At 31.2% G+C, this 12,888-nt stretch overlaps 1 protein-coding gene across 1 annotated transcript; it reads right to left on the reverse strand.

Moving 5' to 3' along the window:
• Nucleotides 1-1,549: 1,549 nt before the first annotated feature.
• On the reverse strand, nt 1,550-5,401 carry LOC105778171 (subtilisin-like protease SBT2.2). The gene is made up of 10 exons (XM_012601812.2): nt 5,005-5,401; nt 4,642-4,795; nt 4,161-4,558; nt 3,881-3,976; nt 3,688-3,760; nt 3,331-3,613; nt 2,901-3,232; nt 2,547-2,817; nt 2,183-2,464; nt 1,550-2,101 (listed from the first exon to the last, which is right to left on the reverse strand). The coding sequence occupies exons 1-10, from the start codon at nt 5,193-5,195 to the stop codon at nt 1,692-1,694; spliced, it is 2,490 nt and encodes an 829-aa protein (XP_012457266.1). The 5' UTR covers nt 5,196-5,401; the 3' UTR covers nt 1,550-1,691.
• Nucleotides 5,402-12,888: the final 7,487 nt, after the last annotated feature.

Here is a 12,888-nt window from a genome sequence, read left to right on the forward strand (position 1 = left end):
TTGCGGTCCAATTGAAATTGCGTGTCTGCTAAGTCGATTGGTAGAATGGGAGTGCGTTGAACCCTGCCAATTAAATAAAAGATACTAAACTATTTATATTGCATTTAATCTAGACCTATCCATGGGCCGGGCGGCCCGGCCCGGCTCGACGGCCCACCCGAAATATGGGAGGGTTTGGGTAAAAATATAGGCCCGAAATATGGGCTTGGGTAAAATTTTAGGCCCGTTTAAAAAATGGGCCGGGCCTCGGGCAAGATTTTTTTGGCCCCCGAAAAATATTAAATATATATTTTTTATTTTTAAAATATAATAATTTTTTATTTTAAGTTTATTTACTTTCATTTCCTTAACTAGTGTTACAAAATAATAATAATAAAACATCAAATTTGTTTTACTAATCAAATGTTAGATTTTGTTACAACAATTAATACAATTAATACAATTAATAATTTGATAAATTTACTAATCAAATGTTAGATTTTATTACAACAATTAATACAATTAATACAATTAATAATTTGATAAATTTACTAATCAAATGTTAGATTTTATTACAACAATTAATACAATTAACAATTAATAATTTGATAATTTTACTAACAATTAATTTTAATAACAATTAGTTTTAATTTTATTAAAAAAATAATTTTAATTTTAATTTTAATTTTAATTAAAAACGGGCCGGGCCGGGCCGGGCTCGGGCCCCATATTTTTTCTTCGGGCTGGGCCTGGGCAAAATATCAGGCCCATATTTCGGGCCGGGCCTAGTAAACGGGCTGATATTTTTTGTGGGCCCGGCCCGACCCGGCCCGACCCATGGACAGGTCTAATTTAATCCTTGTGTTTACACACTAGTCAGGTTGCTCTTAGAATTTCGCTCTCTTTTTATAATTCATACAAAAAAAAAACTAGTAGATTTTTTTAATAAAAAATCGATATTGCATACGATGTTGAATTATGGGTGGATTTTTTGTTTCTTTTTAAGATCACTCAATTATGTCTCAACTTTAAAAATTTTTAATTTAGACACTAATGTTTGAATTCATTCTTTTTTTGGTCATCAGTCGTTAAATTGATAATGAAAAGTTGTTTTTTCTAACCGTATAATAACACATTTAGTCATTAATACTTATATATTCTATCAATTTGATCCTCAAACTTCCTAACCAAAGTTTTCAACTTTTAAAACAAAAGCATTCCATATCTATAAATTTGTAAAACTCAAAAGAAAAAAATAACTTCTCTCAACTAACGAGCCATTTTTGAGCCAATTGTTGAGACCAATGAGTTTATCTTGGAACTTATTTCATTTTTTTCAATAGTTTTCTTTTAAATATCATATTTTATAACACTTTAATTGCTAAAATTTTGGCTAAAGAAAATAGAAAAACATTGAAAAAACACTTTAAATTTACTCTTGTTGTTAATAATGAGTAAATTATATGTGAGTTTTAATTTGGGATTAAATTACAAATTTTGGGTTTCTAGTCTTTTAAGTACAAAATCCACTATTTTGTTAGATTTTATATAAAAATATAAATCGGCAAAATGAACAACTACTAAACTATTTAATCAATTTTGATTACAAAATGATTTGCATTTACATGGTAATGAATGAAAAAAATTGGTTGACAGCTAAGGCAACGAAAAAGCTGAAGAACAAAGCAAAAAGGCATACTGTAAAAAACTCACTAGTAAAGCTTTACAATGACTGATAATGGTATATTAAGGTTATGGCCACCGTTTCCGACAAGTCCGATCCTCCCAAAACTGGCGGTGGAATCATTTGTCATCGCATTAAAGGTTATATTTAAGACTTGCTTCTCCCCCATGGCAATGAAGAAATGAGCTGGAGTGACGTTCATTGAAACACCGAAAGGAGCAGTCCAATCAACCCTGTACGATTCATTGCCCGCAATGTTTGTCAATGATCTTCCAACGGTTTGAGATCGGTTCAGTCTTGCAATGGTGATCGATGGCAAGTTTAAGTCAGCAGCGGTGACTGTCGAGTTATAGAGCTGACAGTTTTGACCCGTGTGGTTAAAAACAATGGGGATTGAACCGTTGATGCCGCAAAGAAAGGACATATAATCTTCATAGGCTGCAACAAGTACATAATGTGATTAGAATGAGATGTTGTAGGATGGGTTATGATAAGTTCGATTTTCTCGAATTGGCTTACTTGATTCGAAGATTAGACCCGGATCGAGAGCCGATGATGCGTTTACGAAGCCGTTCCCCATGTCAAATGGTGTAGCTGGAGATTGGTTTAGATCAGGGTTCGTATAAGCGCGTTGAGCCATTATCGGACTGCCGTTTTTGTCGTAAAGTGAAGCCGTTGTAGAAAGTGCTGAAGCAATGGCTGCTGGACTGAAATGAGGAAACTTTTGTTTTATCAATGCAGCTAGCCCGGCAATATGAGGAGCCGCCATGCTTGTCCCGGACATCATCGCGAAGCTTTCACCTAAGATATCGAGTTAATTGTTTAACGATGTAGCTGATATCGAATTGTAATCAAGTTATCTATCGTGTTGTTTAACTATTACCTTGGAATTCAACTGATTCCATGCCGAGAGTACTCCAAGCAGCCCATATTGAATTCCCAGGAGCAACCAAGTTCGGTTTCATTATGTCCGCGTTGTCTAGAAAACCGTCCTCAGGATCTGGTCCTCGGGCAGAATAATACATGACCTTCGGAGCCGAGACACTATAGTTTGCTTCCAGTCCACCTGAAATGCTCGCAACTGCCCCGAATCTAACAATTTTCTTTGTGAAACCATCTCTCTCCAAAGAAGAATTGTAATATTGGAGTAAAATCTGTTCATCATTGACATTAAAAACAAAGAACAGGTAATTTGCATATGCCGTCACAAAAAAAAAAGGAACAAGCAGAATCGAACCTTGGAATCGTTTGTAGAAGGAATTATGATGCCAGGCATGTTCAATGGTGTTGGATTAAGCTGAAAACCAATTACGAAAGGATCCATACAGAACACAACACCAGCTGCACTGAGGTTTTTCGCAGTTTGTAAGGCCCGCTTGACCGTAGAGAGTCCGAGCACAAACCGGATCGAATAGCTACAGATTAACAAGTTTCCTTGGATAAATTCCCGATCAAAATTACTGGGGTCTTGGCATTCACCGGCATACATATCATTGGCAAGTGTTGTTTCATTGCTTAGAGCATGAACTGCAGAAATCAATGTGTACATTTCATTTGAACATGTACCCGCTGTCGAAAAAAATAACCGAGTGAGTGACAACAATCAATTATATGACACTCACTCAAATCTGAGCTCACATAATCTCAAACGAATTAAGGAGACTTACGGGCAAGTCCAACTCCAGGGATAGTTACATTGTTTCCAAGGATGATAGAGTTAGAATATACTCTGTCATGAGAGGCAGCACCAACAGTGAAGATCCATGGACTGAAAGAAGACATACTCTTAGGTGACGGTCCGGTATTTCCGGCAGCTTGGACAATGAAAATACCAGACTTCACAGCTGATAGCAATGCCATGTCAATGGGATTGAAAAACGTTGCAATACCGGGTGGACGTCTATTGGGAGTTATCGATAAGCTTATTATATCGACCCCGTCTTGAGCTGCCTGCAATATGTATGATGATCAAGTCATGTGACAGAAACTTATTTGCCAAAATTGAAACCGAAACTAAGGCATACCTGGTCTATAGCTGCAACTACATCTGCAGCAAATCCACCGAAACTCTTATATAAAGCTTTGTAAACAGCAATGCTGGAAAAAGTAGGCACATCATTAGTATGATCAAATAGAAATGTACTTCGAGAAACAGGTGGGTTCGATTGACAAAATTAAACTAGACTCAAAACTTGAAAGATTTCTCATGAAACTTACTGTGAACGAGGAGCCATCCCACTAGCATTTCCGAAGTAGTTTCCAGCCACCATCACTGGAATCCCATGGTTTCCTGCTGCAACCGAAGCCGTGTGCCTGCATTAATATTATATTCATCGACAAACATTAGAAGGTTCAACCAAGACCGATAATGTCAAGTCACCTCGTAAGCAAGTTTCGGGAATTTATTGCAGATCATTCAACATAAGTCCATCCCAATGTTAAGTGTCTATCTAAGATCTCAAAAATGATCAATAAAAACCAGTTAATATTTACTTACGTGCCATGGCCATCACCGTCTAACGGTGAAGCATAGTCCTGAGATGAATTGAATACTCCCCTCGTTATAGCAGATGCTGCAAAATGGCGTGCTCCGACAAGCTTCCTATTGCATGATCCGGAAGGAAAGTCTCGAGTAACCTCACAAATGCCGGAAAAATGGTCCGGAATAGGGTATTTATGGTCTGATACATCATCGGCAAAGCTAGAATGAGTTGGATCTATACCGGTATCAATAAACCCGATTACAATACCCTCTCCGGCCGTTTCATATCCGCCATCCCGGGGCCATACACCCTTTGGTAGACCTAAGAACTGTGGAGTATATGTGGTTGCAGTTCTAACAGGAAAATCCAACACAACATTCGCAACTTCTTGTCTCCTCGAAAGCATGTCCGCCTTATAAATAAAAGAATACAACTAATAAAGAACAGTGTTCCAAAATGATGGATAATAATGAAGAACATTGAATGATAATATACCTGTTGAGGAGTAATAAGCACTGAAAAGCCGTTAATCAAGTAATGGTAACTATATAACTTCATATATTTCTCCCCTTTCAAAGCTTTCTTTAACAAAGAATCATGAACTCGAGATATATAAGAACTAGACCTTTGATGTGATCTTGAATCGTTCCTAAATATAGAGAAATTATTAGGCAATCTCTAAACAATACGTCTTCAAACAACTGAATAAGGCAACAATGAACACAATAATCAAAATTTAGTAAAGCAATTACTAATTGTTGGATATTTATGAATGTCTAAGTGCTCCCATTTTCCAGAGAAACAAACAACCTATTAAGATACAGAAATGTAGCAGGTAAGTGTAAAAAAAGTTCATGCCTTGGCTTGTAAAGCTTGTTTAATCTCACTGAAGTAGAGCCATTGTTGAACCCTTGATAGCTAAGAGATAAAGGAGCTTGCTTAAGAGTGACAATGTATACATCTGAATCTGAGTTCTCTTGACTCAAAGTGTTTAAAACCAACCCAAAACAAAATGGCAGCACTAAGTAAACCCAATAAAGGTTCCCCATTTTTTTTAAATTCCAGATTTAAACTGAGATGAGTAACCCAATAAGAGTGAAGGAAAAAGGGTACCCTTTACTGAGGTAGAAGGAGAAGAAGCAAAGAAATAGTATAGTTTTAATGGAAAATGAGACAGCCATTGTCATTGAGAAAGACAAAGTAAGACTTGGTTTTTTTGGCACGCTTTTTTGAGCTTTTGAGGCTTTGATTAAAGAAATAGAGAGAGGGTGTTGAATTTATAAATAAGAGATTGAAAATGGTGGAATTGGATTGATCCGATGGAAATGAATTGACTGCAACTTTTTCTGGGCTGACGTGCTTTGCTTTTTGGCGTAATGATCTTTTGGGCCTTCAACTTCATAATAATAGTCATTTTAACTCTTTATTTAATTTGTTATCTCCTTTAGTCCTTGAATTTGCATTTTTTTTATCAAATAACCTCAAAAAAGATGGAAATTTTATTAAAAATAATAAGTGAGTTTCGATTTAATAATTTTATTTAAAGTATGACGTTGATGATTGGATTATAATTTTAAATAAAAAAGTTACATGACTAATTTTTAGATTTTATCAAACTACAAGGATTGATAGAAAATTTTAACCCATATACAAGAACGTTTTGTTCTTTTGTTGTTTTTCTCCATTTTCCGACAGTTGCATATTGCAATGCTTGTGTCTTTTTGGCTTCCACTGTTTTTTTTTTTTATAGCGCTTTTGTAAAACATTTTTAAAGTTAAAAGTTGTTTTTAAAACATATTATTATTGGAGTTGTTAAAATCAAGTTAATTTTTTTTTAAATATATTTTAAGAGGTATGTGTTATTGTATTATTCGTTACTGTTAATAATTTATAAATTATAATTTAAATTATTTTTAATTATTTTATGTAAAAATATATGAATACCAAATTTTTAAAAGATTATTAGTCTAATAGTATGTCATATATATTCATTAATCACTTTTTGAGATATTTATATGATGATTAGGGTTTTCATGTATCAAGTTAAACCTAATTTTTCTACCACTAAAACCTACTCATTATATATATATATATACACACTTTTGGCCCTCACTCTACCTAGTTTATGATGTCAACTTCAATAACATGTTTTTTTTTAATTATTGAATTAACTTTGTTTAAGAATAATTTTGTAACTTTATGAATATATAAACTAAGTTGCTAGCTAAGGCTTTTAATATTGAGGCCATTAGGAATTAGTATAATAAAATTGCAAATTTAAAATGTAAATATTTGTTTGAAAATAATATATCATAAATGATGAAACGTAGGGTTTGAAATTAATTTATAATAACGCGTGAAATATGTACGTTATTAAAATGAAAAATTGGATTAAATTATTGGTCATGGTGTTACTTCAATCTTGAGTTTGTGTTGAGTTAACTTATACACCAACTCAATCAAATACATTATTAATATATAAAGTTGATTGAGGTAATAAATTGTGCATAATAAAATTAAAAAGTATAAAAATATTAAAATAAAGCTTGGTAGATTAAAGGATTTATTAACTCATTTGGTGTAGGTTCAAATCTCATGGTATGCATTTTTTATTTTTTTAAGTAAAAATTAAAATACTCTCAAATAATATTATTTATTTTAATTACAAAATGACATTTTGTAAAATATTAAAAAATTGTTTTTAATGATAATAATTTTAAGAAAATTGAAAATTATATTATTAGTATGAGAGTTTTTTTATCATCAATCACATTTCAATCCTAATAAAATATTAAAAATATTATTGATCTGGGTCTTAGTTCAATTGGTATAGGTATTGTTGTCAATATAAGAGGACATGAATTTTAGTGCATTAAAATATATTATCCACTTATTTATGAGTTGAGGATGGACTATGGATAGTATACACTTTAAACACATTATCAAAATAAAATAGAATACTTTTATTTTTATTTTTTTAATGTCTAAATTTACAAAAGTGCAATCATTTAGCATGCCAAGTCTCCAACCCTTAAAATCAGGAAATTGCTCAAAGCTTTAAAGACAAAGAAAAATAAATAAAATTATTGTTTGAATGCTTGTTTTAATAAGTTAAAATCACGGAATTATTCATACGCTCTTAAATAAAAATAAGAAATTTTAATCTTTGATAATTTTTATTTTTTTGATTATATCTGTTTAGAACTATCCATAGTTCTTCCCCAACTTGTAAATAGGAGGATAATGCGCTTCAACGCACTTGAACTCACATCCTACTGTATTGACAACAATGCACATGTCAATCGAGTTAAGACTCAATCGACTAAGATTATTATACATAGAAATGTGATAATATCAATATAAAATAATATATTATGAAAAATGTTAAAAGCCTAATTTAAAATTTTTTGAATTTAGGTTTTTTTTTCACTAGCGTAATGATTGTGATAAAATTTAATGGTAATAGTAATGGAAAATTTTAGGGTTTTCTTTTCCTTTTTGGGAGTGGGCAATCATGGCTTGACTTATTGTCTTCACCCTTTAGTTATAATTTATAAATACAAAATAAAAACAAAAATCATTAATATTATTTTACATAATTGAATTCTATTCGTAAATACACTTCATATTTAACCCAAGCATTAAAAAGGAAAAGGGGATATTTAATGGACCCACATACCTATATGATGGAATTACATAGAACATGCCACAGAAATGTTAGGTTCCTTATAATGTTGAGCTTTATGTAAAGATAGTGATATGATAACATCAAAACTTAATCGAGTGGTTGGAGCATTTACATGAAATAAAAATAGGTTTTATTCATAAATTGACTCTTAAATCATACCTCGATTCTCATATTGGTCCTTAAAGGGTTTTTCTATCACATTTTATTCAAAAAGTGCATCACATCATATTGTTGATTGATGTCGTCTTTTATGGATAAACTAAGATGAAATTGATAATTTTTTTAAGGACCAATGTGGAATTTATTATATAATTTAGGGGTTAAATTACGAATAAAGCCATAAAAAGTATAATCGTTTGGGATGAATACGATAGCAAAAAGTGGTTTACGGTGGTAAAGTTGAAAAAAGAATGTGATTCCTTAATGATGACTACCACTTTCTCTTTGGTTTCATTTCAACTCAATAAAAGCCAATCACTTCTTCCATGTGCACGCTTTGCCTTTCTAAAGACCACCTCACCTTTCTCTTTTTCTATCATTTATCATTACAATACTACCCCTTTCAACGTTTTATTTAATTTACGTATTATAAAAAAATATAATTTAAGTTTATATAATTATTTACATTGTGAACTCAAATATTATAAAATCGATGCTAATTATGTAAATAGAAAATGTTTTCGTACATCATCTTGTGAGGTATGATACCATGCGAGAAAATTGAGTTAGACACAAGTACAACAGACAGCTCGTGAAGTTTTTAATTTGAGACATTCAAGGCTTCAAAATATGGTTGAGAAATATTAGTATAGCATGAAAAAAAAAAACACAATGTTGTGTATTTCGTAACTTTAATCATAGATAGAATTAAGAATACATCAAAGAGTACATGAAAGAATGAGATCTTGATAATCTTAATAATGCAGACTCAAATTCAAATGAAGATAATGAACTCAGTTAATGACAAATAGATGATGGTAAGAAGTATATGTTAAATATTAAAGAGGAACTAACTCAACAAATTTGCACTAGAATAATCGATAAAAATTGCATATGATATTTATTTTTCTTGCTATTTTTATTAATAATTGTATTATGAACTAATTTTTTATTTTTTTTACTAACATAATACATATGATTATTTGATTTTATAATTTATATTTTTTAAGTAAATTTTTTATATAAAATTATAATACATTATACACAAATTTCTTAAGTACACATCTCCTTATTTTTTATCAATGCCTAGAACAAACTATAGTCGAACCTCAACCTTTAAATAGGAAAATAACACGCACTCAAACCCACGTCCTCCTCCTCTAGTAATAATGTCAATGCCAACTGAGTTAAGACTTAATCGACAATACAAATCTCCTTTTTTATTTTTATTTTTGAATAATCTCATTATAGCTTTTGGTTATATCTACTTTTTTTAGCACAATGCCTAGATGAAACAACCCGTTTTCAGTGAAATCAGAACAGTGGTTTCGGGACCACAAATCCAAGGTCGGAAGAAAATTTTTTTTAATATTATTTTATAGTATGTGGTATAATAGGAATGACGTATAAAAATCTCATTAAAAAATTTTACCGATTACATATCTAATTTATTAAAAAAGACTAAATTGAAAAAAATTATAAAACTTTCTAATTATGATAATTAAATGAATAAATAGCTTAACTAATAAATAAGGGATAAGGAGGACTTAAGGCATAAATATGCCTAAAGTAGATGAATGAGGCATCATAACATGGGAATATAATAAAATAAAACCAAATTAATGGCAAAATTGTAAATAAGTTGAAATTAGAACTAAAACAAATTGAAACTAAAGGTTTCTAGACATTATCATCATCAATTTCGGTTCAAAACAGACATAGAAGAGAGATTAAGCTGGTTGTTCAATTTTGCTTCATGTGAGTTCAATTTTACCCGTTTCTTAAAATTTTTATATTTTTGAGATTGTTACAATTAGGTCCAATTAAATCTTACATTAGTTTTTATTTTATTGAAAATTTTGAAAGTTTTCATTGATGTGTTTATATGATTTTAGTTATTAAATGATGAATTTGAGATTTGATAGGTAATTTAAAGTATTTGTTAAGGAATTTTGATGAAATTGTGATTTAGGGACTAAATTGAAAAGATGGAAAATTCATGGAAAAATTCTAAATTTTATGAAATACATGGGCTGCTATTGTGATACATGAAAATCAGCTAGGCTTGGAATAAGGATTAAATTGTATAAATTTTATTTCCGAGCCTAGGGACAAAATTGTAATTTATTAAAAGTATAGGTGCAAAATAGAAATTTTTTCAAAGATATGTATTGAGTTTAATTGAGTATGAATTGTATTAAATTGAGTTAAATTCATTTATATAAATCCGGATAGACCAAATACGGAGTTAGAACGAGGAAAAGAAAAAGTATTGGACTAGTAGCTTACAAGTCTACAAACATTTGTCGAGGTAAGTTCGTGTAACTAAATTGTATGTTTATATGTTTAAATTGAATGTTATGTTCGTGAAATGTATAATTGTCGCGTATAAGTATTGATCATATATCCGAAGATATTTGACAAGTACCAAATCCCGTTTGAACTTAAGGAATTCGATGGATACAAATGACATTGTCATTAAGGGTTCCCGATTGGTTGTGGCCCTACATATGTTGCTAACTCACTACAGCTCTTATGAGCATCCCGATATATGGCTCTCTTGAACTTCCTGTTATTTGGCTCTCACAAGCTTTCCAATACTTTTCTCTCACATGCCCGTATGGGCATACCTGTATATGAATTGACGAACTATAGATTTGTACACTTTGTGTGTACTACCCGTGTATCCATCGAAATTGTAAATGATTCAACGGGCAAAGTTCTGACATGAGACAATATAAATTCGAAATGAATTATTATGACTAAATACTTAAAATACATGGATATGATTTATACATGTTATATGGACATTTGATGTGGAAAGTATATGTATACGGAAATTTGATTATTGTTGAGCTTATACATGTTTCTTGGTGTTTATATAAAATACATGTCTAACACGGTTGATGAGAATATGTGTTAGGGCTTCTGGTCAATTTGGTTTGAATATGATTTGTATGCTTACCTTAATTGTGATTAATTGGTAAGTTAAATTCCATGTTATACGAACTTACTAAGCATTAAATGATTACTCTGTTTTATTTTCTCTGTTTTATAGTAATTCGGAAGCTCGTTGGGTTGGAAGCTTGGCGGAGATATCTCACACTATCCATCAGCTCATTTCGGTATATATATATATATATATATATATATATATATATATATATATAACAAACTAAATTTTGGTTATAATGGCATGTATAGGCTAAATTTGGCCAATGATGGCATGTATGTGTTTGGTTGAAATTAGTCATTGGTATGACTTGTGATTGGTACATTTTGACATGTATATATATAAGGCTTTAACATGTTTGATGTGTTTGAAATGGATGAATGATGGAAATCACATAGGCATATTGATGAGTGGTTTGAGATAGTATAATTAGTAAAATATGCATATATGTGTGTATGGTTATTTTGGTAAGTTTAGATTATTGGTCATATGTGATAATGTGTTATGTATTAAGCTTGATTTTGGCTTGGATTGAAAGTCTTGTTATGGCTAATGGGTGTGCAAAATGATGTGTTTAGGTTGAAATCAAAATGGGCAAGAAATGTGGCTTAGAAAATGACCTATTTTCGTCCACATGAGAAGAGACACGGGTGTGTCTCTTGACCATGTGAGACACGGCCTGGCCACACGGGCGTGTGTCCTCTGCACCTTAAAAAAAATTAATGATTTCTGAAAAATTTTCTAAGTTTCCAGTTTAGTCCCGACTTATTTCTAATGCATATTTTGGGCCTCGAGGGCTCATATAAGGGACAATATGATTGATTATGATTAATTTCTGATATGAATGTTAAATGTTTTGAATTGTCCATATATGATTTGTAAATTTTGATAATGCTTCGTAACCTTATTCCGGCTACGGATATGGGCTAAGGGTGTTACATTAGAACTAGGCATAGCCCATTCTCAACCCATAAATAAGAGGATATTACGTTTCAACGCACCCAAATTCATTTCTTTCTGCATTGACAATAATGCTCATACCAATTAAATTAAGACACAATCGGCATACACATCTCCTTATTAGATGAATTAAAAAGTGCAAAAGATTGTAGTTGGGCCTTGATTTTAATATCTTTGTTGATCCAAGCCCAATCTTACAATTAGCGACACATGCTTCAGTAAATTAATCCTAACTTTAGCTATATAGATCCAAATGATATGATTTTTAATGCGTTCAAAAGTTAAGACGTAGTTTATTATAAGTGGAATAATTGGCTAAAAGGCCAAAAAGATATTCAAATTTCTCCATGTTTAACAAATTGGTCCATAGCAGGATCTAGATATGAAAATTAATATAAACATGGTATGCATATAAAATGTGTCGATACCTAAAAAATTAAATACAAATAAGAATATAAAAATAATAGTTTCTGTCACTAATATACTTAAACTTTTAATTTTTTTCAAAATATAAAATCATTTAAATTAACTTTATAATTTATAGTCTTAACTTCAACATATATTATCACTAATTAACTTTCGATTCAGCATATCAAAATCTTTCTCTCATTTCACAAACATAACATAAATACTTAATTTACATATATTTTAATATTTAATTCACATGTTCAATTTTATCTTTATTTCACATATTATTACATATAGCCGTATACATTTACTTTCACATATCACTTTTGTAATCCCGAGTGAGCCTCAAAAGAGTTTTAATCAATCATGGTATTTCAATAAATTCTTGAGCTCCAATCCAAAAACAGAACTCTGATTACAAAACTCCATTAAACATATAATCCATTTCTCCTCTCCTGATCCCCTCCAAACCCCCCGCGACACCAGCCCAGTTTCCATCCGAATCCCTAACCCATCTCAACTCCAAAAATCATTTTATTATCACATATCATATTTTCTCGGAGTTCACTAAAAC

This window comes from Gossypium raimondii, chromosome 10 (assembly GCF_025698545.1).
Source record: "Gossypium raimondii isolate GPD5lz chromosome 10, ASM2569854v1, whole genome shotgun sequence".
Taxonomy (NCBI): Eukaryota; Viridiplantae; Streptophyta; class Magnoliopsida; order Malvales; family Malvaceae; genus Gossypium; species Gossypium raimondii.

Excerpts from the sequence above, each read along its gene's own strand:
- LOC105778171 (XM_012601812.2), bottom strand. The coding sequence starts at position 5,195 with ATGGGGAACCTTTATTGGGTTTACTTAGTGCTGCCATTTTGTTTTGGG. Across the intron at positions 3,233-3,330 it reads CCCTGGAGTTGGACTTGCCC|CGGGTACATGTTCAAATGAA; the intron begins GTAAGTCTCCTT and ends TTTTTTCGACAG. Across the intron at positions 2,102-2,182 it reads GGGTCTAATCTTCGAATCAA|CCTATGAAGATTATATGTCC; the intron begins GTAAGCCAATTC and ends TACTTGTTGCAG.